Source organism: Nanorana parkeri, unplaced genomic scaffold (genome assembly GCF_000935625.1).
Source record: "Nanorana parkeri isolate BGI_ZX_2015 unplaced genomic scaffold, ASM93562v1 scaffold611, whole genome shotgun sequence".
In the NCBI taxonomy this organism is placed as follows: domain Eukaryota; kingdom Metazoa; phylum Chordata; class Amphibia; order Anura; family Dicroglossidae; genus Nanorana; species Nanorana parkeri.
The window spans coordinates 593,161-619,212 of NW_017306879.1; the positions used below are offsets into that span (position 1 = coordinate 593,161).

Sequence of the window (26,052 nt, forward strand, 5' to 3'; positions counted from 1 at the left end):
TGATTTTTGCAAATAGAGTTATGTACCAGTGGGTGGATAAAATAATAATTTTAGGAAACTGAGAAACAATAATAAGATGGATTGCAAAGCTTGCAAATTCAAAAATAAGGATAACATATGTGTGCACTGTATGTGGTGTATTCAGGTAAGATAGAACTCCAGACAAACTGTAAGGGTGTGTAGCAACTGGCTTTGTGCTTGTGCCAATGGGCAAATGCAGCTTGTGTTCAGGTGCATTCCGCATTCATTTAACATTAGTTTGGAATGCTTCTGAGTTTCTTGGAGTACATCATAGAACACAGGGAGTTAATTCTTGAACAGATGGGCTATGCAGCTACCTTCAGGTGAAGGGCCACTGGCAAATCAAAGCTGTTAGGATTGCCTTGTATAACCCCTTTCACTCCCAGCCTGCCTCATTATTGTATCAAGCAGTACAAGTGGGGATCACAGAGAAAAGGGGAGGGTCCTCTGATGTACTCAAAGAAATGGATTTCACAAGTAAGACAAAAATCATGTTTTCTTGATCGTACATCAGAGGACACATGGAATAAATTCTGGAACGGTTGGCATGTCCAAAAGCCTTCCAACAGAGGGAAGGGCAACACTGCAAACAACTAGCAGGCCTGTGCAACAAGAAACCCCCAGAAAGAAACTGGAACAGAAGATGCCCACAAGTCAGATGGCCTTCTGAAAAACTTTGTAGCTGAAAATAGCATCTGCTGAGTTTTGAATGTCTATGTGGTAAAACTTGGCAAAAGTGTGAACAGGGGAGCAGGTGCCTTACAGATTTTTGGTATGAAAGTCTGATGCTGGAAGGCCCAAGAAGCAAACGCTTCTAGTAGAGTCTGTCTGAAATAGGGGAATATTAACCTACAACTAGTAGGCCTGAATAATAGTTCACCAAATCCACCTAGTGATGGTGGAAAGGCCGCCCTTAATAATCACAAAGAAGGAATCAGCCTTAGGGATAGAAGCAATAGCAGAAAAGTAAACTTTAACTGTCCAAAACAATGTCCAAAAAGTGGGAGAGAAACCTCCTTTAGGATGTTTAGGAGCACAGCAAAGACTGCCTTGGGAATTAAGGAGGCCCTAGGCCGCAGAACTACCTTATCCTTTTTGGGAACCAAAAAGGACTTTTAAAAAGCCAAGGCCACCAACTCAAACAGACCTGGCAGAAGTAATAACCACAAGGGAAGACAAGCTTGTGAGTGAGTAGGGTAGATGTGTCTCTGAAAGGTTCAGAAAGCTGAAAGGGCAACTTCTGCAGAGCTGACAGGACTAGGTTGAGGTCCCACATAGCCACTGGAGAGTGAGAGGTGAATGGCTTCTGGAAAGGAATCTCCAAGGCAAAAATTTGGCCCTTGATGGTACTCGAGGCTAAACGCTGGTGTACACGACTGAAGGGAAGATAACATGCGTCCCATGGAATACTTTCTGGGATGGAACTTCCTTGATTTGCACCAAAGAAATCAGCCTTCCAGGTGCAATGATGGACCTTCTAGAAGATCGAATTCCTAGCTTTCAGAAGCGAAGGGATGACCACTTCCAAGAGGTCAGGCCGCTAAAGCCACCATCCAAGAAGCTGAGAGAAGGTGTCCATCACTTAAGGACACTAGCAAAAAAGTGCACAGGCTGGCATGTGTTATACAGAGCTGCTCAAACAGCTTTGATTTACTAGTTTCCAATCACCTAAAGGTGTAGCTGCATAACCCATCCATATTTAGAAGAATATACGGTCAAGAAATCCTGCCGACAGGTCCTGAAGTACACAGTTGAAATAGATCATTCTACTACTTCCTGGGTCAGCTCCCATCTCTCTGTGCATAGCTGATTCATTGTCCAAAGAGCTGCTGAAGGTGGGAGTGTAACATGAGATTAGAATTTTAGAACCAGAGAATAAATGGATCACCTGCCTGGCTGCGCAGTCTGACAGATGTTGGTAAATCTTGAGATTCATCAACAGAATTCGTTATCAGGTTAACATTAAACTTGTATGTATTTCAATTGTGTATATTTAGCTGTGTGCCAGAAGTCCTCCTGGTATTATTTGGTATAATGCAATATACCAAATAAATGCAATACTTTTTGCTATGAAGTTATTTTTAAAGCATAGCAGCTGGAACATAGGTATGGATATACAGGTTTCCATATTAGCACTGGTCCTATAATAATGCATGTTTTGTTAATCTGATCTCATAGTACTGCATTCTTTGTTGATCTTATGCCAAGTTCATAAGTTCAAGTGCTATTAAACCCTTGTGCTTTTTTAAAAATATTATTATTATAGATGAGAAGACCCACACTTACATTATTCAAACATTCTTCTTGTTAAAAGTTGTTTTTCTCCTCCTGCAGCTGGTCCCCAAACCGCTGATCCCCTGCCTGTTTGTGGGTGTCTCCTTCAGCTAGCCAGCTGATGAGGAGATGCTTGTGTGCGTGTTCACATCTGTGATCCGCGCCTAGCTGTGTGCGTCCATAGACACACACATTGCACGCTTGCTCCCTCCATCACCCTTAGTAATAGTTTAACTGATGGCAGAAGGAGCCTATCGGTCCACGGCCCTCAGTACACTCCCCCACAACCAGGAATGCATTCATGTAAAAGCACCCAGCCTTGAATATTACTTTTAGGCTGATTGATCCACACTGCCTGCAAAAGCATGCGTTGTTGTAGCGCTTATTTTGTAAGTTATTAATAATGTTTGTGCTTTTTTTTGCCACAGAAACAAATTGGAGAAATATGGTAGAAACATCTGATGGACTTGAAGCATCAGAAAATGAAGACTGTTCTGTGAGGACCATGGATTCAGAACACACCATTAATGTCCAATCTGATAGTAAAGCCAGCATACCTAAACCAACACCACTGAACACTCCCGGTGTTGCTACCTCAGGCATTAAACCTGGCAAGTTGACACCAGTGGAAAAAGATGAGGTGAAACCAGATGACAATCTGGAATGGGCATCTCAACAGAGTACTGAAACTGGATCATGGGATGGAAGCGGCAGAGATGTCCTCAACTCCTCCATGACAAGTACAACTAGCACTCTGGTACCAGAAATGCTGGAGGAAGATGATGATGAGGAAGAAGAAGACGATGAGTATCAGCAAGAACCTATATCAGTAAGCAGAATAGAGTCCTGGGTTTCTGAGACTCAGAGGACTATGGAGACACTTCAGCTTGTAAATAGTCCTGAAGAGGATAATATAGAGCATAGCGAAGATGATGATGATGTGGAGCCCTCTGAACATGTAGATCCAGTTGTTGAATGCAAGGAACGGACTGTGGAAAAGCTTCCTAGGAATGGATCACAGCCACAAAGCAGTGGGAGGGCGTTATGAAAAGAGAGTTCGAATTCTAATTTTATGTAAACATCAGTGAATACAACAAACTCAGGAATTGGTCCTTCTACAGAATACTGGGAGAGTTTCAACCATTCCCATACTTGTTTCATCTCATTGTTTTGCACTGTTTAAATGTCTAATCTATATTTAATTCCTTGTAAATAATGTTATTTGATATTAATTGTGTTGTTTGTTCTTTAGTTCAGCACTAGGGGGCACAGGAAGAAATGTTTCAGTCAGACAACTAACCGTATGTGCACTTCAGTGTGTATGTATGCACGCACGCACTTCTAAACACAAAACCAGCAGCATTTCCGTCTTGTGCACTTCATTGTTGGTGTGAACTTAACAGGGATAAAATATGACTATATGCTTAAAAGATAACTGTAGTTTTAAACCACCCTGATATGGTTACATCGGGTACTTCGAAAGAGTTAATGTAATTGGCCACACTATAGTTGCCAAAATCCTACTAAACACTGCAAGGGCTGGTGTAGCGTATTGGCTCTCTTGTGCACTCCATGAAAGGGACAGGTACTATGGGTACTATGAGAAACAAATACATGAATGCAATCTCTACATCTGGACTACACTTTGCTCTCTCTCTGCTCTTCCTCTTAGTGTTGCATTCCCTCTACACACTATCCTTAGCAATGATGATGTATTGTCATGTTTGTTTGCTACTTTCCCCCCCCGTGTTGTGAACTTGCATGGTTACCGTTGTACACAGACTCTGGAATAAGGCTGCAAGCCACCCGCACTGACAGCACACATCAGATGAAGCATACCTACAGATATAAATAAGTAAAAGTCATCAGGACTGTACTCTATCAAGAGGGACAATGCACATAACCAAAGGCGATGCAGGAAATTCAGAGGACACTGAGCTTGCAATCTACAATATTTATTACCTTCTATTACTCGTATACTCTTACATTAATAACCCCTCAACGCCTACTCTCACAGCATGCATCTCAAGCAGGTTAACCCCTCAACGTCCACTTCACCGCTCATGCATGTCCTGTTGCCAGTGCATGTACTTTAATCGCTTAGTGCCCAGTCCCCAATGCATCTGTCTTAACCCCTCAGCAGTCAGTCCCCAGTGCATGAGTATTAATCCCACTGTAACCAGTGCCTGTGTGTGTTAACCCCTCAGTTTGTCCTCAGTTCATATGTGTTAACTCGTCAGTGGCCAGCACCCAGCATATTTTTATTAACGCGTTAGTGCAACTGTCTTTGGCACATGTGCAGTAACCCCTTAGTGCATGGTCCCCAGTGCATGTATATTCCATGTTATATGTGTTTCGTGTATCTCCTGTTTCTTCTTCTGCCCACTTTTGCTATAAAAATAATTTCAAGAAAAGTAACATTTAGTGGATAACACACACACACACACACACACACTGATAGGACTCGTCTCGTCACATTTACCTTATTTAATGAACACTTAATAAGGGAAAATATGTAGTTTGGGGAGGGGGGGCATATACAAATGTCTAAATAAAATTGTCACGCCAATCACGGGCTATGCTCAGCAGTGTTCTGAAAAATGAAAGGCACCCAATTATATTAACATTCTCAAAGTACTCAGTAGTTAAGGTTTGCACCTTCAAGATTGTTTGAAACTATGGTTATCCTTAAATTAGTTTTCCTCTGATTCTGCACCCTAATATACAAACATTTACACTTGAGGTTAGTTTTGTGTTCTGTAAGTAATTATATATTGTTTCTTTAGTTATCTATTCATTTCATATTTATAATGAAGTTGTGCATACAAATTCAATCTATAGGAGCAACATTTTACTTTTGTGTAGTGTTTTGAGGTTGTTGGGTTGCTATTTGTAAACTCTTTTAGTTTGGCTGAAAGTTTCTGCTACTAGACCGTGAGTATTTGTGGGCTTTGGAATAACTGGCTGTCAATCTATCCTGCTTGGGTCCCACAACAGTCTCAAACAGTTGCATCATTGTGCTGTTTGCAGTTGTCTTGAGCCCCAGGTGTCGGTTGTTACTAGGGCTGCAATCAGTTGCAGGTTAGCAGTTTTCAGCTTTGCTGCAGTTCCAGTATGTTGGTACCTATTAAAGTAAAATAATAGCATAAGATTGTACTTGGCACAAACATTTCAATATTTTTTTTTCTTTTTCTTTTAACTTATATGTAGTACTTATTCCGTTTTGGTTTTGCCTTACTGGCATACCTCTTGTTGGGTTAAGTAATGCTAATATTAATATCTGATAGGAAGCTTTTCTAAACCCCTTGCAGACAGATATGAATTGGCAGGATTTACACAGTAGTCCTACTGATCAAATGGAACCGAAAGCTTTGTGCTCCTCTGACTACATGTAGACTTCTTTTGTAGGCTACGCTCAGAATACTTTGGACCAGTATAACTGGTTATAAAACTGTTCAGCCTAATGTTCATAATCATTAGGTTCTGCATGATACGATTGTCTATAAGACAGTAAATGGCCCCTTGGGCTGATGTAATGTTCTTTTAATGATACAATAGGTTCCATGGCATGGGGCTTAAAGGTGGTCCTGTTCTTTGCATGTTGTAATTAGAACAAAGAGAGGCTGACTTTGTGTATGAACCAATCTTGGCAGCAGTAGTTTCTGATAGTTCACCAACAAAGAAACGTATGAACATGTTTTGTATATATTGCGTCAGTAGCTGCATCTACAGGTATGTGGATCCAGAAGTCTTTTACGAGTTACTACACTTTTCATAACCCTCTTTGTATTAAATATTTGAAAAGTTCAGTTTCCATAAGGTGACTGGGTTATTGTACAGTTTTAATTAAACAGACCTGTTTACTACCTTAGGAACAAGTCTTGAAATGCAATGAGTAAGGAGTGAGGCCAGCTTAAAATGTATCCAGTGTTTATGCATTGTCAGGCAGCTTTTTGTGCAGCTCTTCTGCCACAATAATGTTACCGGTTATTAGTAACCTCATGGGCGAGACATTTGCTGCACAATGGCTGTCGGCCGGTTTATGGATAACTGGTACACTTCAGACATGAGCGGCATGACAGACCTTAACTTGCATGTATTTCAAGCACCATCGTGTTCGTGGAAATGACAGAATTACAAGCTTGTAAGACATTTCACCTCAACATTTTGAATTGGTATTTAGTTCATTTGTACAGGTTTGGATTCTTGATCCTGACAGAAGGTGATATTTAGCTAGGTAATGTTTCAATTGAACTTTAGTCCGTTTTCCTTCTTATTTTGGCAAATGTGTCAGAAAAAGGAAAGCCTGTGACTACTTACAGTGTAAGTTAGTGGGTGTAGTAATGCAAAAAAAAATTAATTAATCTTCATTAAAATGTTACATACATGCCAGGAATGATTGACACACAGGGCATGGTAAATACTGTCGTCTTTTTTTTAAAACACCAATATATTCCCCTTTTCTGTTTTATTACCCAAGAATTTCAAAATATATCCGATTTGTTATCCAGATATGTATTAAAACTTTCCGTCTTTCCTGACTGCTTTATGATTACCTGTTATCTGACAGACAGTTGAGATGCTCAGTGACGCAAGAGCTAGGAAGAAAGAAATCTGAGCAAATACTTCATGGAAATAGTGTGCAGTAGATGACTTGTACTTGTACAATGTTGTTTAGTAGACTTTCACCTCTACTGTGCTGTGAGGCTCCTGAAGAAAGATGGTCGTCAGATGGTCACATGTGATTCAGAAGAACTTACCCGACATGTAAATTAATTTTCCCTCCTAAATCTTCCTTGTCATATTTCTTGTTCTATTTTTCTGTTGTTGTTTGCTTGTATAAAAAATTAAAGTTTCCAGAATGATTATTTTAATAGTTTGTACATATTTACATTTTGAGTATTAGTCTTCCATTTATTTCCGTTAACATTGTCACTTGGCAATGGAAAGCATGAAGGTTAATGTTGTTGTGAAATATTAACTATGGTCTGTGATTGAGGCCTATAGAGTGTTTCATATATATGGATTGTCCTATCCATTAAATCAGTATACCACTAAAGTCCTTAAGAGTTGGATTGTGCTTTCTAAGGAAGAAACCTTAGGAGTTTCTCTAGAATGAGCTTAAAGCAACATTTAAACAATGTTCCACGAATACTACAGCCTGTATACAATGAATTGATTTAAATGTATGGTTACTGTAAACATTCCTTCATGAGAATAGTCTGAAGAGGAAAGTTGCCTCCATCTCCAGTGTGTAAGGTAATGGCATTGTCTGGTTTTATAATGTCAAACTGTGTGTTACCATTCAGATATAGTCAGGAGCTTGTAGTGTATACTGAAATATTTCAGTATGTCCAATGTCAGGAAATCAGCACTTCACGGCTTGTGAATATTTTAATTTGGCTTGCAATATAAAAGGAAATATCTTCCAGTATATGCTGACTTCAGATATAGGATTGATGGGCTTGTAAAGTAGGCAACAGACCTTCTTCCTTAAATCCACATCATTCACTTATTCTTTAAGTGTTACTTGTATCGTTTACTGAAATGTAATCTTGCTAAGTATTTGATGTCCTGAAGTCGCTGGCATTGTTATTGTATTGTTTTTTTATGTTATTGGTTCCTCAACACATGCCCCTGAGACATGATATGGCAAACGTTGCTAGACTTATATGACCATATACATATAATATTCTGAATGAATTGTAATGTGTTGCAATAAGTCCATAACCTCATTAGCTGTGTCTACAGGTCTCCTTGATTCTAAATGATTTTCATTTATAGTGGGCATGCTTTATGAAAGAAATTACACACATTTCTGAGAGTAACCTTTTAGATTTCTGTGATTTTGCTTTTAAATGATGTTCCTCTTTTTATGTGCTTGCTTTGTCCCTTCCAAAATACTGTAGTCTGTTTTTTTAATCTGTTGACACGTATACTCTTGCTTTGCTCTTAACAGTTTGCTCCTAATGAAAACAATAAATCAGCTGATCTATATATGGGAACTAGTATTCCTAATAAAACATGAAGTTTTTTTCTGTATGAAGGATAATACTATTTTTATTGTTCATTTTGGATTAATAACTGCTTTTTGCACTATGTAAATACTAGTGAATTTTCTTCCTTCTAATAAATGATTATAGATACAGCGTGTCATTTGTATTCCCCCCCCCCAGAATGTTTTTTTTTTGTTACACATGGAGATCCTTGAGGTGTACAGCATCACACATATTCTTTGTCCAATTGCTTCGGCAGGCAGGTTGGAGCGGGACTTCGCATGGACCAGAGGTGGGCAATTCAAGGCAGGGACGCAGTGTAACCGTAATTCAAGAATAAAGTTCATGTACGGTGAAGTAAATCGGTTGATTTGTTTGATGTCCAGCATAGGAGCGTGGACTAGCTCATGACCTGCACCCGCAGCATCCCCCAGGAAAGGAGCTGATGTGAGAACTAGGGATGCACCGATACCAAGTACCATACTCGATACAAGTATCGATACTTTTCCAGCTCCAAGACTAGACTAGAGAAAAATTCAAAAGTTAGGAGGCAGCTGTCATTTGTAAGGAGCACACGGAGCTCCTGGGATATGTACATCTCTGTTTTAATGTATGATTTTGTTTTTATAAAGGGATGCACCGATACCATTTTTACAAGTACAAGTACTGATATATGCCCTAGTACTTACAGGCACAATTACTGATACATTTTTGTTGTCATGTTGACCTTTTACTTCGAGAATAGTCTCTTCCTACTTTGAAGCTAAACGTCTAGACCAGGGGTGGCAAACTCAAATTCATCGGGGGCCGCATCAGCAGTATGGTTACCCTCAAAGGGCCGGTTGTATAGGGCTATGCATCTACTCTTTATTATCATAAATAGTTGCCTCTGCATTCAGTTGCTACTGGTTTTAATAATAATTTAAGTAAATGCTGTGGACATTAGAGGACTTTGGGTGAATTCTGAACATCGAAAAGTTTTCCCTAGTTCCGTCACATCACTTGGAGTATTTGGGTCTTCAAAATATTGAAGTTGCGAGATAACATTTTTTACTCTGATCTGGTCGCTGTTCTTTTCTGAAAACTTGCATGAGAATACTGGGATTGATGGTGTCAACCGCCGAAGCGGTACCTTTTGCTCAGTTCCATTCCGGGGTTTTACAGAGGAACGTTCTTACAGCATGGAACAAGCATCCTCTATCTCTGAACAAGATGTTCAGAATGAGTGCCCCAGCCAGTATGTTTCTGTCATGGTGGTTGACATCCCCCGTGTTGACAATGGAAAAGTTGTTTTCCATAACTTGGACGATTGTCACAACAGATGCCAATCTGCCAATTGTAATGTCTTCCTTATATTGTAAAGCGCTGTGCAAACTGTTGGCCCTATATAAATCCTGTATAATAATAATAATCTTGTGGGATGGGGCAGTCTCTGTGAGTATCTGTATGTGCACGGTTGTATGGATCGTCTGGCTTCTTGTCACAACAAGAAGGTAGACAGATTTGTGTCCAGAGGGAGGGATCCAACAGCGGGTACGGTGGATGCCTTGGCTCCTTGGGATCAGTACACACTAATGTATATATTTTTCCTCCAATGATGCTATTGCTTCGCAGGACAAAACACAAAGGAATTCCAGTCATTCTGGTTGCTCTAGATTGGCCTCGCAGGGTGTGGTATGTTGATTTGGTTCAGAAGATCCCTGGCTTCTTCCAGATCTTATCTCAGGGCCCAGTCTTCCTCCCTTCTTCTCGGCTGGTGGCTTTAACAGCCTGGCTGTTGAAACCCAAGTGTTGAAAGACAAAGAAATCTCAGATTCTGTTAATTTTACTATTGTTAATGCTCGTTTATCTTCTACTCAGATTTGTCATCGTATGTGGAAGTTTATTATCGTTGGTGTGCACCCTGGGAGTGTTTTTATACTGTGAATTTTGTTTTTCCTTCAGCTTGAGGTAGATCAATGTTTTAGCTCTAAGTACCATAAAGGATCAGATATCCGCCTTGTTGGTCCTTTTTCAACCTCATCTTGCTTGTAATTCCTTTATTCATACTTCTATTCGGGGAGTTCCATGTGTGGCTCATGTTCGTCTCTTCCTCCTTCGTGGGATATCAATCCAAGTTATTTCTTTGTCTTTGTTATTCAAAAAGGTTACCTTTTCTTGTGTATATTACCTCGGCTAGAAGGGGTTCTGCTTTGTTTTGTGGAGAACCCTATTTGGTTCTTCATAAGGTCAAAGTTGTTTCAAGACCACCTTGGTTAAAAAGGAAACCTGCGGTTTCGAACTTTCATTTGAATAAAAACATTGTTTTACCTTTTACTTTTGTCCTGCTCCTGTTCATCCTTTCTCTTCATTGTTTGGATGTTGGGTGGGCTGTTAGCTATCAGCTACAGTTTTTTTTGGGAGTTTGGATTTTTTATTTGTTTTAACTGAAGGTCTTAGAAAAGGTTGTTCAGTTTCTAGATTTGCTATTTCTAAGTAGATTCATCAGGTTGTCATTCAAGCTTATGAGTTGCCGGATAAGATTCCTCTTTTTTTTTAACTGTTTCTGTTAATTCTACCATGGCAGTTAGTAGGCTTTTCTGTTCACACATTTTTGATAAGTTTTATAAAGGTGATGTTTCTGTCTCTTCTGATGTTAGTTTTTGCAGGAAAGTTCTTCTGGAGTCTGTTTGAGCATTGAGCTGGTTCTTCTAATTGTCTCACAGAAATGAACTTAGTTAGTGGTCACTAAGATAGGAAATGTGGGAAAATCATCCACAGATTCTAAAAAAAGTTCCACTTTAAGGCCAATTTCACCAAAAACAAACTGCTTTTTGCATGGCTTCTCATCAGTTGAGTCACATGCTGGTTTCTTGTCTCCCTGGGCCTCCTTTTGAGATATAATCTCCAACAGAGTTTCCTATGAGTAGATGGCTCCACCATGAGCTAGTTTTTATTGCAGTCTGTGGCTGCTCTGTCACTTCTAAAAACTTTTAAATATGCCCCCCCAATGTTTCATCTTGTTTTTTTTGCTGGGGTCTCCATCTACTGCTATTAAACTCATGATGAGTGGAGCGATTGGTGACCTTGAAATTTAGCTTCACCGATCCCTTATTGGGTTACCTGATTTCGATACTGTTCCTGGCTGTGGCAGAAGTGGATTAAAGGGAAGTTCCACCAAAATAAATGTACACTTTATAATAAACAAATGTGCATAGGAGCTGCCAGTAAAGCACTGCAACTGTGATAAGTGGATAACGGGTGCAATGTTTTGGCACCTGCAGACTTTTCCTCCTGTCCATGTCTGTACCGAAGTATGGACATTCATTCACATGGAGGAAGAATGAATGGACTACAAGTGCTGTGATGCTACTCCATTGAGAACTATAAGTTCCTCTGTCGCGGTGGCTGATGGGACTGTGTGGAGTTTTGCGCAGCAACGCCGAATTAATACAAGTAGGTTGGTGGGCAGGAGGTGGGGTAGATTGCGATGTGACCATGTTTCACCCTGAATATGAGTGTAACTTAAAACATTGTCAAAAGGTAGATTTAAGCTGCTGCAGATATATGAGGGCAAATGTAGGTTCTATTAGACCCCTAGTGTCACCTTTTCTCTACAAAGAAGCTATTCAAGCTCAGATCATGTTTGAATAGCTTCTCTAGCCGGGGAATGACAGCTGAGGAGACAGAATTGATGCAAGCAGCTGTGCTTTTGGCTCCATTCAGTGGGGTGGAATTCACCAAACAGATGTTCAATCGTCTCTCTCCACGCTTTCTGTCGACACCCTCGATGCTGGTCCCAGGCCTGCAAGAGGGGCAGTGGAGCTCTGGGGGATCCTGTTTGATGGCCCTTGGAAGCCATCAGAATCGCTTCAAGCCGACAGTCAGCTTTAAACAGGTAAACAGATGGCCTCTGGGGATACAGTGCTCACATCAAAAGGATTAATGTTTTGAGGTTTTTCTTTTTTTGATTCACGTTAGTCACCAGTAATGGTGTGTATCCCACCTCATCAAGGCTTCTACTTCATTACTCTTCCCTAAATGCCACCAGCTATACCCCAGAGCAAATATCTCCTGGTGCCCTGAGGGTGAACACCAGCAACTATCAGTGTTGTGCCGCTTGCTTGACAATTCCTGCTCTCTCCTCCTTTGTAGAGCTCATACTATTATTGTTCCACAATGCAATCCACTCTGTGAAGGAGGAGATCCTGTTCTTCATTTGCTCCCCGTCCATTCACGGAGCGTATTCATCTGCTCATCCTCCATTCACTGTGTGTTCCGCATTAAAGGCACACATTGCTACACTTCTACAATCATTGATTATAGTATGAAATTCATTTTTTTTTTGCAAGGAGTGTAATTAATTGTATCTGACATGGTGTAAGCCTCTTGAAGACCCTGTACAGCACAGCACAGCTCAGAGAGGAGGGGGGAGAATTATCACAAGGAGCCAATCAGGTGTGCTGCAGTGTAATGAGCATACTGATGAGAGGAGAGAGCAGTGACAGAGAGATGACCTCATCAATGTGCTGCTTCTCCTCTTCCCCAAAGTGGCAGTGGGAAGGGGACCTTGGAGTGAAAGGGAAATTACAACAGAGAAAGATCACACCCCCTCCACTGCTAGACAGAGCTGTGCTGTGTAGCAGAACTGAGTAGATGTCAGGAGTGGCTGGACAGAACTACAAATCATTTGGCAGGTAAAACAGCTCCTATATAGTGATGGGCCGAACACCCCCGTGTTCAGTTTGTATTCGAACAGCCGAAAAGTTTGTATACGAACTCAAACCTAATGGTAGTCAATAGGGGTCAACTCTTTAGATCTGGTAGGAATGTTAGGAGGGACCATTATTTTAATTTTTTTAAATAGCGTAGGGTTCCCTCTAAAAGTCATACCAGGCCCTTAAGGTCTGGTAGGAATTTTAAAAAGGACCCCCACCCCCAAAAATGGGGGGGGGGGGGACATGGGGTCCTCCCTAAAATTTCACACCAGACCCTTGATCCGAGCATAGGCTTGGCAGGACCGGAAAGGAGGGGGACGAGCGAGCTCCCCCTCCCACACGCCCTCGGCCACCCCCCTACTCCTACCCATTCACTAAAGGGTTAAATAAAATAGTTGTGAAAAAGTCCAGACTTTTGATAAAATCCTTTTGTCTTGTCTTGCGAGGGTTGTAAAGTACTTTAAAAAACGTACGATCTGCCCATCTTGGACAGGCAGATCGTACTTGCAATCATCGCAAGCCCTCACCCCTGAGGGGCGGGCTTCCGATGACTGCAATGCTCAACGGGCAGTGTGCGCGTGCGGCAGTCATCTCTCGATCATTTTAAAAATCAGCCGAAAATCGTACGATTCTCGGCTGGTTTTCCAACATGCTTGAAATACAACAGTCGTGCGACCGTACATTAGAAACAGTTGCATGCCTTCCATACACTGCATGATTCTCGTACGATCGCGAGATTTCCCGCGATTCTCGTACGAGGACCGTGCAGTTTTTGGGCACCTTTAGTGTGCATTTCATGGCCATTTTAATGTGGTTGTCCACCGTATCTGGTGAGTGTGGTGTGTGGAGGTGGTATCACACGTGGATGGGGAGAGCTGTCACCCATGGTAGAACATACTTTATATACTCCAGCTGGAAAATGTATTATATCGTTGCATGCGTCACTGAATGCGTCCAAGGACATTTGTTTGCGACTCTGGACTAATTTGGACATTTCTAGACTAACTGATTGTTTTTATTGATATAAATATAAGTGTTTCTAGCGCTGGGCAATTGGAAATAGTATAGCAAAACACTATAAAGAATTGCTGCCTGCATGTAAAAATAAGTACTAAACAAGCTTTGTGTGCAGCATAGGAAATGACTCAAACGCCAAATCTATTAACAGAGGGTTTGAAGGTCTGTATAAGATACATTTCTCCAATCAAATACATTCTAAGGATAAAAGCTTGCTCTATGCCATTTATGCTGCACACATCCCTGTGTCTATGGTGCATTTCATTTTGTTCATTGTCATTACATATACTGATCGGAGCTGTAACTAGTAGCTTTGTGTTTTTTGTTCCGTATGAGTCATCCTGCCTCTCCTCGGATTGGAGGAAAGCTGAACACCCTCGGGATTGTGAGTCAATTCCAGCCATTCTCAGCTTCATTCACAGATTGATAGCGTGCAAACACAGGCAGCATTTCATTCAGAGGAGTTCATTCATGGAAAATCTCTTCAACTCCAGGATGCTGTCAGTGTGCCATGGGCTGCGCAGGAGATGAAGGATGACACTTCACATGGGATAGATGGACTATCATATTCCTGATCCTGGATTTCATCACATATTCGGCCTGTATTTATACCCACTTATAATCTACTGGCATCTGATCATCTTTTCTAGATCGCTCAGCTTCTCATAGTAGTCATGCATTTTCTTCAAATCCTATTTTTGATATAGATGATTTTTAATGATCATTTGAAGTGCATGTACCAGTTTTACTTTTGCAGACAGTTGTAAGAATGCAATATTTTTGAAATGCTCTTCTGCGTGTGATATGTTACTTAATGATATTCTAAGACAAATGTTTCTTCTGGAAATTTGAGGCTGGCCAATAAGGATTTTACTTTTTACAGATGAAGATGAAGACGATTATCCTCTGATAAAGGCTATGAGAGATCACAGAAAGCTGAGTGGGCAAATACTGCATGAATCTTTCTTGAGATACCCAGTTATGCTTCAGAGAGCAAAATACAGTCGGTTCAGGAATACACCGACAGAAGAATGTGTACAAAACCCCAATCTAAATGCCAAAGGATGTGCCAATTCCTGTGCAGCTGCTGATTCCTTCTTACCGGTTGAAAGCCTCACCTTGGTGACCCAGGATCGTTCCACCACACTATGCACTTTGATACCCAAAATGTCACATTTTAAACTCCCTGGCTCAGGCAGCTTAATGAGGCTGAGACACTTTTCTCTGGGCACAAAGGAGGTGCCCAGGTTAAAACTCAATGATTCCCACAGAGATCAGAGGAGCCCAACTGCTACAGAAATCACTTTCAATAGCTATGTGCGCCCTTCTCAAGTAAAGCAGGATGTGGACACAAATGCAAATCCCCAAGAGGACTGTTTGTTGCCAGATGCTGAGAAGTCTGCACCTGAGCAGAACATCAGCCACACCAAGCATGTCAACATGGGACCGGTACTCTGCTACTGCGTAAAAGTGAGTATTCTTCAATGTCTAGGCCATTGTATTTCCACACATGAGAGAGTAGTAATCATGTAACTGAAGAGCTTGCACTTGTCTATAAAATATGTTTTCAGTGTCATTCACAGGAATCGGCCAAAATTCTTACAGTGGGTGTCCCTGCCGCCTCCACAATAGTCAATTACTAAATTAGCTTTTGTTGACGAAGCCAGGCCGAAAATGTTTGGTTGAACAGTTACTGCAGATGATCAGCTGATGTAATTGTTCCTTTATTCTTAAAGCAGTTTCAGAATATTATTATACAGGATTTATTTAGGGCCCTCAGTTTGTGCAGCTCTTTACAACATATGGGGAGACATTACAATACAATATCACAGAAAAGGAAAAGAAGGACCTTGCTCGTAAGAGCTCACAATCTACAGTACAATAGCCAGAGCGGGAGATTTGTCCATCCACGCTAAACAATCTCTTATTTTATGTCACAGCCAGGCCAAGGTCTTCTATTTATTAGAAGGGATGGTGTTAGCTCTTCAGGTCTGCTGAAATAAAATTCAGTGACGGCTAATGCATTTTGCAACACTAGTGCCCAACGTCTGGTCAAATGTCCAGCCACTGCTTACACGCTATAGCTTTGGCTCCACACACGCTATATGTATGTTTGTGTCCTGAAGTTCGTTCTGTCTTCTTGTGGACAAACCTAAGGTCCCCTTCACATTGCATTGGGATTTTCAGGTGGTTTTTAAAGGAGAACTATGAGGTGCGTGCTTTTCACTCACCTCATAGTTCTAGCCGACCTGTGACAATGAGACTGTGACAATGAGACTGTGACAATGAGATAGGCAGAGTCAGCTGTCAGTTACGCAGCTGGGCGGATCCAGACATAATTGTTGGGATCCGCTTCAGCTGCAGCATCTTAGTATACCGTAAGCTGCAGCTCGCGGTATACTGAGCCTAGGGTGATGGGTGGATGCTAGTTTGTGTCCTCCCGTTACCCTTAGGAGAACTATGGGGAAAAGCCTTAACCCCATAGTTCTCCCTTAATGCATTTTTGAGCTGTTTTTTACGTGCGTCATATTTTTAGCAATCTGCTTACATTTTTCTATTGGGCTCAATAGAAAGCAGTAGCAGTTGTGACATCATGCAAATAAACCTAAAAACCGCTTGTGATGTGCGTTTTAAGTCGATCACATTGAAGTCTATGGGGGCAAAAATGCTCAATATGCCTGAAAAGAAACTCATGTACTTTTTCAGGCTGCAGGAGTTGGGCTACAAGAGTGTAAACAGGAGCAAAAAAAAAAACAATGGGATTTTGTTGTGTTGTAGCTTTGAGCTAGAAAACGCTGAGGTGTGAACAGGGTCTAACAGCGTCTCCATCATTCAGGTATCCATATCCGCTTATTTGATCCCATAGACTTCAATGGGAGAAGAAGTCTATGGGATCAAATAAGCTAAAAAAACATAATGTGTGCTTTTCAACTGTCTCCTCCTCCTCCGTGTAACTATCATTTCATTGGCTAACACAAAAATGCTTAAGGCTGAAAACACCAAGCTCAAGTCTAAAAAGTCCCTGTTCACACTTGCTGTGCATGTAAACATGCACCAAAGCATAAGCATTGGCGCGCGTTCACGCAACGCAGTAAAAAAACAAACATGGCTGGTAAAACGCATGTCTTTGCCCAAGCATTGACGCATTCTACACAGACACATTCCAGCTCAAATTGCTGCTTGAGCTTCTTTTTCACGTTTGTTGTGAGGGGGGAAGTCCATAGAAATAATGAGCTAACGTGCGTCAAAACATGCACAAATGCGATCTGTGGTCACACGCGCCGCAACTGTGAACAGGGACTCAAGGGGATAATGTTTCCTGTTGGCAGTATGTGACATTCCTGTGCTGTACAGCTTCTTATGACAGGCCATGATTTGAAATCCGTGGAATTGTGTACATGTCATTTTAAAAACAGTCCGTCCCTGCAATTAAAGTGTGAAATAATACGCTCATTAAATCACCATTGTTAGTAGTTTTTCCCCTGCAGAAAAAAAAGCTTACACATCCAATAAACTACTGTATAAGCCAAAAATGCTGATGTCAGATGATATACACGCAACAACATTGCAGGAGTCAGACACTGGAGAATCTAATGTATGACCTTGATATACGTATGTCACATAGCTCCTGATCGTCAATCATATGAAGGAACTGTCCCTTTTTTGGAGAATAGCCCAGGACTTCCTTTCATGTTCAAAAAGCCCTTTTTAAAAAAAAAATGAATGTGGAAGCCAGAAATGCTTTTTTTGCACTTAACCTTTTAACAGACCTCCCGTTCACACTTAAACATGAGCATTTTCAGGCGATTTTTACATTTTCTTTGTATATTGTAGCATGTTTTGTGCCTTTTTGAAGCTTTTTTAGTGTTTTTAAGCTTCAGGCAATTTTGTTTTAGCCAATGGAAAGCAGTATCATCTGTGACATCATATGTTGTCGTCCACTCCGGACAGATAGCACGAGTTGAGGGAGCTTAACAAGTGGCTCCGGAGCTGGTGTTAGATGGAAGGATTTGGTTTCCTGGAGAACTGGGCTGACTTTGCAGTCGGCTACCGGCTCTACAGCCGAGACGGGCTGCATCTTAATGGGGGAGGTGAAGCATTCCTGGGGGGAAAAATGGTAGAAAGACTGGAGGAGCTTTTAAACTAGATAATGGGGGGGAGGGCATAAAAATACTAAATTTAAGTTATAAAAACCCTACAATAAATTCAAATAATAAAGAGGAAATTATTAAAGGGGTAATTAGTGGGCTCACTCCAGTCATTAGTGCAAAAGCAGTGAATATAGTAAATCCGATAGCAATAAATAATACAATTAAGCCTGGCCAACCAATATCAAGTAAACATTTGGCCCATAAGACAGGAATTAAATGTATGTACACGAACGTGAGAATGTGGAAGCCAGAAATGCTTTTTTTGCTCTTAACCTTTTAACAGACCTCCCGTTCACACTTAAACATGAGCATTTTCAGGCGATTTTTACATTTTCTTTGTATATTGTAGCATGATTTCCTGTTTTTTTGTGTGTTGTTTTGTGGTGTCTTGTGCTATCGGAGCTCCCAATCCAGGAACACTTTCGTTTTCCCAGGCTCTCCACTCGCCTAAATATTTAGTGCTGACATACTGTATGTCCCTTATGTGGGGAGGTATAATACACTCTCACCAGTTAGTAGGTGACGTGTTGTGCCACATGGAGGCTTTGTTATATTTTGTTCACATGTAGGCCTACAAATGACAGCTATATAACACAGCCTTGTTCATGAAGGAGGGTTGGAAGAGCAATATAAAATACACTATATTGCCAAAAGTATTGGGACACCTGCCTTTACACGCACATGAACTTTAATTTCATCCCAGTCTTAGTCCGTAGGGTTCAATATTGAGTTTGCCCGCCCTTTGCCGATATAACAGCTTCAACTCTTCTGGGAAGGCTGTCCACAAGGTTTAGGAGTGTGTCTATGGGAATGTTTGACCATTCTTCCAGAAACGCATTTGTGAGGTCAGGTACTGATGTTGGACGAGAAGGCCGGGCTCGCAGTCTCCGCTCTCATTCATCCCAAAGGTGTTCTATCGGGTTGAGGCCAGGACTCTGTGTAGGCCAGTCAAGTTCCTCCATCCCAAACTCGCTCACCCATGTCTTTATGGACCTTGCTTTGTGCACTGGTGCGCAGTCATGTTGGAACAGGAAGGTGCCATTCCCCAAACTGTTCTCATAAAGTTGGGAGCATGAAATTGTCCAAAATGTCTTGGTTTGCTGATGCCTTAAGAGTTCCCTTCACTGGAACTAAGGGGCCAAGCCCAACCCCTGAAAAACAAACCCAAACCATAATCCCCCTCCACCAAACTTTAAACTTGGCACAATGCAGTCAGGTGTTCTCCTTGCAACTGCCAAACCCAGACACGCCCATCAGATTGCCAGACAGAGAAGTGTGATTTGTCACTCCAGAGAACACATCTCCACTTCTCTAGAGTCCAGTGGCGGCGTGCTTTACACCACTGCATCCGACGCTTTGCATTGCACCTGGAGATGTAAGGCTTGGATGCAGCTGCTCGGCCATGGAAACCCATTCCATGAAGCTCTCTACGCACTGTTGTTGCACCAATCTGATGGCCACACGAAGTTTGGAGGTCTGTAGCTATTGACTCCACAGACAGTTGGTGACTTCTGCGGACTGTGCGTTTCAGCATGCGCTGACCCCACTCTGTCATTTTACGTGGCCTACCACTTTGTGGCTGAGTTGCTGCTGTTCCCAGTTGCTTCCACTTTGTTATAATCCCACTAACAGGAGACCGTGGAAAATTTAGTAGCAAGGAAATTTCACGGATGGACTTATTGCACAGGTGGTAACCTATCACGGTACCACGCTTGGATTCACTGAGCACCTGAGTGCGACTCATTCTTTCACAAATGTTTGTAGAAGCGTCTGCATGCCTAGGTGCTTGATTTTATACACCTGTGGCCATGGAGGTGATTGGAACACCTGAATCTGATGATTTGGAGGGGTGTCCCAATACAAACATTTGTGAAAGAATGAGTCGCACTCAGGAGCTCAGTGAATCCAAGCGTGGTACCGTGAAATTTCCTTGCTACTAAATTTTCCACGGTCTCCTGTTAGTGGGATTATAACAAAGTGGAAGCAACTGGGAACAGCAGCAACTCAGCCACGATATATATATATATATACACACTGTATATTTCCTTCTTTGTTTTAGTTATGTCTGCTGTCTGATAGTAATGGGAAAACTAATTGATTATGTACCTTGTGCTGTCAGCATGTGGGAGAGTCGGGACACTGCTGTCACACACAAGCCCCCCTGAACTTTGCTCCATTCAACAGAGTTGCTCGTTTAGTGAGAGCGCTAAGATCCTAACCCCTGAACCCTGGGGTACTACTAACCCCTGAACTCTGCATCAACCTATATTATGTGTAGGACAGTAACAGTGTCCAGGTGGATGTGTCGGACTGCTGGAGAGCCAAGCTACTGCGCTGTGTGTGAAAGCAGCGGTCCGACTCTCCTACGTTACCAGCACAGGGTACTTTATCCCTTGCTGCTGCCCTTAGCAGTTACAAAAAGTAAAAGTGAAACATATGTATTGCTTTATACAGTATGACTACATGATGACAACCTGACTACATTACAGTAATGCATAAAGAGGGTTCAATTCTGAAGTATATCCCCAAATGATAATGCTAGAATTAAACAGTATACAAACATCTTTTTTATTGGTCCATTAAGAAAAGCCATGCACATGTAATTTTTAGTCTACTTACAGTAGAGGGGGGAGTTTATCGAGACCGGTGCAGACAGAATCGTAACCAATCAGCTCCTCTTTTCAGTTTGTTCAGTTAAGCTTTGAAAGTGAAACAGAGAAGCTGATTGGTTGCCATGGGCAACTGCTCCAGATTCTGTCTGCTCCATTTTTTATGAAATTCCCTCCAAGTGTTTTCTTATTGAAAGCCATTCTCTGTATCCATCAATGTATTGGAGTCCTGACTTGAGCAGAGTTGTCTTCAGACAATTTTTCACTGATTGCAATGAGAAATGTGTGTGTCTGCAGTGAGACAGATGTCAGTGAAGTGGGACTTCCTGGAACAGAGTCAGGAAATGAAGCACAGCATAATTAATACATTTAATTGAACATGCTGTTTAGGGTTTAAAGGGGGTTTCCAGACTTAAAATAAATTCATTTCATGTTTATGAACCTTGGAGGATCTCAATTTTTTGGGCCAGGATAAGGAGGTGTCATTGCAGATTTCACAGCTGGCTCTAAATCAAGCCAGGCAAATTGGATAGAATACCTTTTTTGGGTTTGTTTGTTTGTTTTTTTACACTTTACCATTGTATATCAGACAGAATTTACAGCCAACAGACAATTCAACCCTTAGAGGAGGATAACACTTGGCCCATGTCCCTTCATATGTGAGCAATGTCTGTAGACATGATTACATGGCACTTGCATGTTGTGTGAATTGTACAGCTTGGCATAACATGACATTCTATTTGAATAGATTATATTTGCTAATGTCAATGAGATTTTTTTATTGGTCTTTAAAAGTGGATCCACAATGCTGAGCTCCCCATGGAGTGAAATGTAGCATCCGCACCTTACAATGCTGACTTTTCCCTTGCAACAATATTGTTAAGGTTTAACTCCGGGATGATCAAGCATTGTCTAAATACAAGAGTCATGTGTATTCTTGAATCTTGGTGTGCTTTCTGTATTTCTTCCAGATCTGTGCAGTAATCCAGTGTTAAACTCTACCTCTGTGCAGGAGCTTCCTGTAATTAAAGACTGGTCACTGCTGCTCTCCCTCCTTGTGTTGGGTGACTGGTCTTGTTTCCACCCCCTCTTGTAGTTTTCATCAGGCAGCCTGTATTGGGTGGGGCCTGATGGGTGCTTCCCACAGCTCTGCACAGGCATGACATGCGCAGCACGGTCAGGGGAGGCAGATGAGGCAGAGCCTCACCTAGAATTATGGAGGAAAAAGCAGTCAGCTTCATGTCTGAAGCTGACCGCTTTTTCTCCATTTAGATCGTCATCTAACAGGTTACACAGCAGGTATATCCTTCCCGCTGTGTAACCCGTCATGGACGGAGCGCCTCAGCAGTGAGGAGCAAGTGAGGGACAGGGAGGCTCCTCCCTGTCGCCTCGCTTCCTCCTTTACACCAGCTTGGGAACGGGTTGGGGCGTGCCTTTGGCCGGTGGGGCTTCGACAGGCAGGGGTGGGGCTTCTGCTGACGGGGTTCACAGGTGAATAGCGTAAGGGAGGGGTATAACCCCTGTAAACCTTTTTGCCAGCTGTGTTCCATTGGAGAGATTTCCCTTCCCTTATTCTCTGATAGCCACAACAGGAAGTGAGAGGAAATCCCAGGTGGTCAGCAGGGTCAGCAGAACTAGTGTTTCCATTGGAAGATTTCCCATCTCTTCTTGTTCTGACAACCACCCACAATTTGGGATTTTCTTTCACTTCCAGTGATAAAGGTCACCAGGTCAAATAGCGAGGGTGAATCTCCCTAAAAGGGACACAGCAATAAAACCCTGAAAAGTGATATAATGCCCAACCACTCCAATCCCAAAAAAAAAAAAGTATTTGCTTCAGTTGCATTTTAAGAACTAACATCTCCAGAATATTTTGACCTAGGCATGGCTGTAACATTTGCCTCCTAAACTGTGCTATTTATAAGAAGGAGGAAAATATATTACCAACAAGTGTGAATGAAACATTTTACAAGGTGACTACAGCACACACAATCTGTAATTTGAAGATAGATATTTCCTTTTGTAATAATAAGGACCAACCTATCTATAAACATTTTATGACATGACTGCCATGGCACATCCTTATAAACACATTATAAGCTTGTTACGACAGTTCACTCAGGGTTGTGTAATGAACAGTCCACTTATTAACATGAATATTTAAGTCAAGTGCATATAACAGGCAGCTGTAAACAAATGATTTCTGATTGGTTATCATGGGTTGTTACACTATGTGCCATGCTGTCCACACATATAATATTTAGAATTTAGGAGAGGACCACACATAGGAGCTGGTCTAATATTAGGTAATTAGTCTCTCAGCAATGCTATTTAGCTACCTGTGTTGATATCTGCAAATCATTAGCAGTTGGTTGAACTTGAGCAAAGGTTTGTTAAAAGCTGCCAAGTGCTATGCAAGTCAACAGCATTGATTTTGGGTTTGTCCATTCTGATCACGAATATTGTTTATTTTTAGTGAATAGCCTGGGTTGGCCTAAGCCCACTAAAAATTGTGACCAACACCTCCCACCCCGACCCACTGTATATGCCAAAATTGATTTTGTTTTTTTTTTCCACGACTACCTTTCCTTTATTCTGGCTTTTCGAAACAGTAAACAAGATAAGATGCAGGTATTAGTGCAGAATAAAACTTTTTGTAGTTAAATAGAACATTTTCATAGATATTTATATATCAAACCAAAAAGAGGGACAACTGAGGAGGAAGAGGGACAGAGGGATTTGGTTCCAAATGAGGGACAATTGGGAGGTATTAAAGGGCTCTTAGTGGTTTTGCTTGGGGCTTCATCACACATAGTTATGGCCCTGGTTTTCATTCAATTTTTTTCTTCCACAACATATTCTCAATGACAATATATCAAACACCCACTGTTATATATTTTATTTTGCAAGAAGCAAGCTTAAAGTTCAAACATATCTGCAATCTCCAGGTTCTCTAAATGCACATACAAATAATACGAACAGCGCTCTCGGATTGGGCCAAGGGAATAGGGTGCTGTAGCTATACCTCGCCTGCAGCCCTAGGAGACAGGAGGAGTGCCTGCACTTGTGGAACAAAAGACAAACGTGAGGGCGCAAGGCTAGAGGGACTATGAAACTTATTGAAACAAAGTGAAGGAAGCAAGAGGAGATGGATCACTTACTTTTAAGTGGGTCTCGGGACCGGATGGATGTGGAACAGTGAAGGAAATTCCTAATGAGCTTGACAAAGAGGTAACATCCTCGAAACGCGTTGCTCCCGAGCCTTTACCCACTACCTCACCAACCTGATCCTTCCTCACCTCACCACCATCCCGGCCGATTCTCCATCCTACATCATCACCACGGCACGGACACTGGCCCAGACACGTCCATCTCACAGCCCGAGTTCCTCCACTCGCAGCTGCAGCCCAGCCTGACGTCAGTCCTCACATCACTGGCACTTCACATTGCTTCAGCGGGGACACGGACACACTGTGTGTGCCATCACCTGCACCCCTGTCCACCCCTCTCCTCTCATTTTCCCGTGATGAGCTACCCAAGGCAACACACTAACCTTCACTGATTGCACTGCGTTGGACTCCACGATTTCCTTCACTGTTCCACATCCATCCGGTCCCGAGACCCACTTAAAAGTAAGTGATCCATCTCCTCTTCCTTCCTTCACTTTGTTTCAATAAGTTTCATAGTCCCTCTAGCCTTGCGCCTTCACGTTTGTCTCAGGTACTCTAAATGTAGGTCTACAGTATGGACTTGTGACAGACTGAGGAAAGAGAATGCAGAACAAGGAGGTCAGAGAAAATTCATGCTTGTCCTGGGTCAATGTGTTACATACCTTGGTATGAGCCTGAAGTGACGAGGAAGGCCTCCCCTTGCAGCTCTTGTCTGAGCCCCACTGGAGATGAGACAGCAGTTGCACAGATTGAGAGAGGCACGAGTGCCTGTGGCTGATGCAGATGTTGGCACACCGGCAATGATGGTGCAGATGATGACTGTGTGCCAGAGGTAGCTGGCGGTTGCTAGCAGATCAGGCAGCACTGGTGTGAAGAGCAGAAGCAAATTCAGGAACAGGCCAGGTCGATAACGTGCGGGCGGCGTGGTTCCCAATCAGGAGGCAAAGCGAAGTCAGGAGCAGGCTGGGTCATACACTTGCAAGCAGAGTGGCACCAAATCAGGAAACAGAAGAAGGAGGATAAGCTGAGGTCACAAGGCAGGCAGCAAGAGTCAGGAATCAAGCCGGGTCAAACCGATATCTGGAACAAAATCAAGACACAATAAGTACAACTGAAGATGCAGAAGACGTGCATGGTGTTGCGTGTGCATGTGCATGTCGTTTTCGTGCATGCTTTTGTCTATGTACAATACTGCATGCATGTGCGCAGAAGCTGTACTATGAGTACTGGCTGAAGTACCCTGACACAGTGAAGCAAGGGGGTTAACATGACAGCCAGGCAGCTGCTATTTTTAGATAGAGAGAGGCCAGCAATGGCAGCCTCCATGTTCTTTTTATTATGACAGCTTTACTGTAAGAACACCTACACACCTAGGAAATTATCTTATAGTAAATATGCCTCAATGCCTCTCTCATGCAATGTCTTCCTGTTCAGCAGAGTTGATGAATCTTCTCCACTGTATGTCTAAGTGATATTTTCCTCTGTAGTTACTGTGTGCGATATTTACCAAGTGCTCAAACACTCAGCTGTCGCATTACAGAGCAGCATCCTTTTCATTTTGCACAGATGGTGCTTGATCAGCATCATCCGCAGCCACAGGGGCCAGGGAATGACAGCTCTGACACTGATAGTGACAAAATCATACATGCTTCCGTGTTCTTTCCATGTAGGGGAAAACTCATAGTATTCTTTTCCAGAATACAAAGCATTCTGTGAATGAAGGGAAGTCAGATGAATGACAGGATATGCCTCTTCCAATTACAAAACACTTTGCATTCTGGGAAAAAACACTGCCCTGTGAATGGACAAGAGAGGAGGAAGATGATGGAGAGTGGCGCCGATGGTTCACAGTCGCACCCGCTGCTCTTAACCCCGGTAGCACCACAAGATTAGTGCTGTGGGAAGTATACAGCATACCCTGATGGGAAGATTTCTACTAAGGATGCACCAATACCATTTTTTCAAGACCTAATACAAGTGCCGATACTTTTCCTCAAGTATTCGCTGATACCAATTTTTTAGTGTCATGTGACAGTTCTTCTAAAACAATACATATTAATGATTTTAGGACAGTGATGGAGTGCCAGGACCCAGTCTCAGCTGCAAACGCTGTGCCC

At 42.1% G+C, this 26,052-nt stretch overlaps 2 protein-coding genes across 2 annotated transcripts in view; both read left to right on the forward strand.

Annotated features, from left to right (window-relative positions):
• Positions 1–3,374, forward strand: part of SECISBP2L (SECIS binding protein 2 like) — a 29,085-nt gene extending 25,711 nt beyond the window's left edge. Inside the window, exon 18 of the mRNA XM_018562900.1 lies at positions 2,724–3,374. Coding sequence (XP_018418402.1) covers positions 2,724–3,343 — 620 coding nt within the window. The 3' untranslated portion in view covers positions 3,344–3,374. The remainder of the gene's footprint in view (positions 1–2,723) is intronic.
• An 11,505-nt stretch (positions 3,375–14,879) lies between these two features.
• SHC4 (SHC adaptor protein 4) overlaps positions 14,880–26,052 on the forward strand; it is a 63,909-nt gene continuing 52,736 nt past the window's right edge. The window contains exon 1 of the mRNA XM_018562901.1: positions 14,880–15,475. Within this exon, the coding sequence (XP_018418403.1) occupies positions 14,924–15,475 (552 nt within the window). The 5' untranslated portion in view covers positions 14,880–14,923. The remainder of the gene's footprint in view (positions 15,476–26,052) is intronic.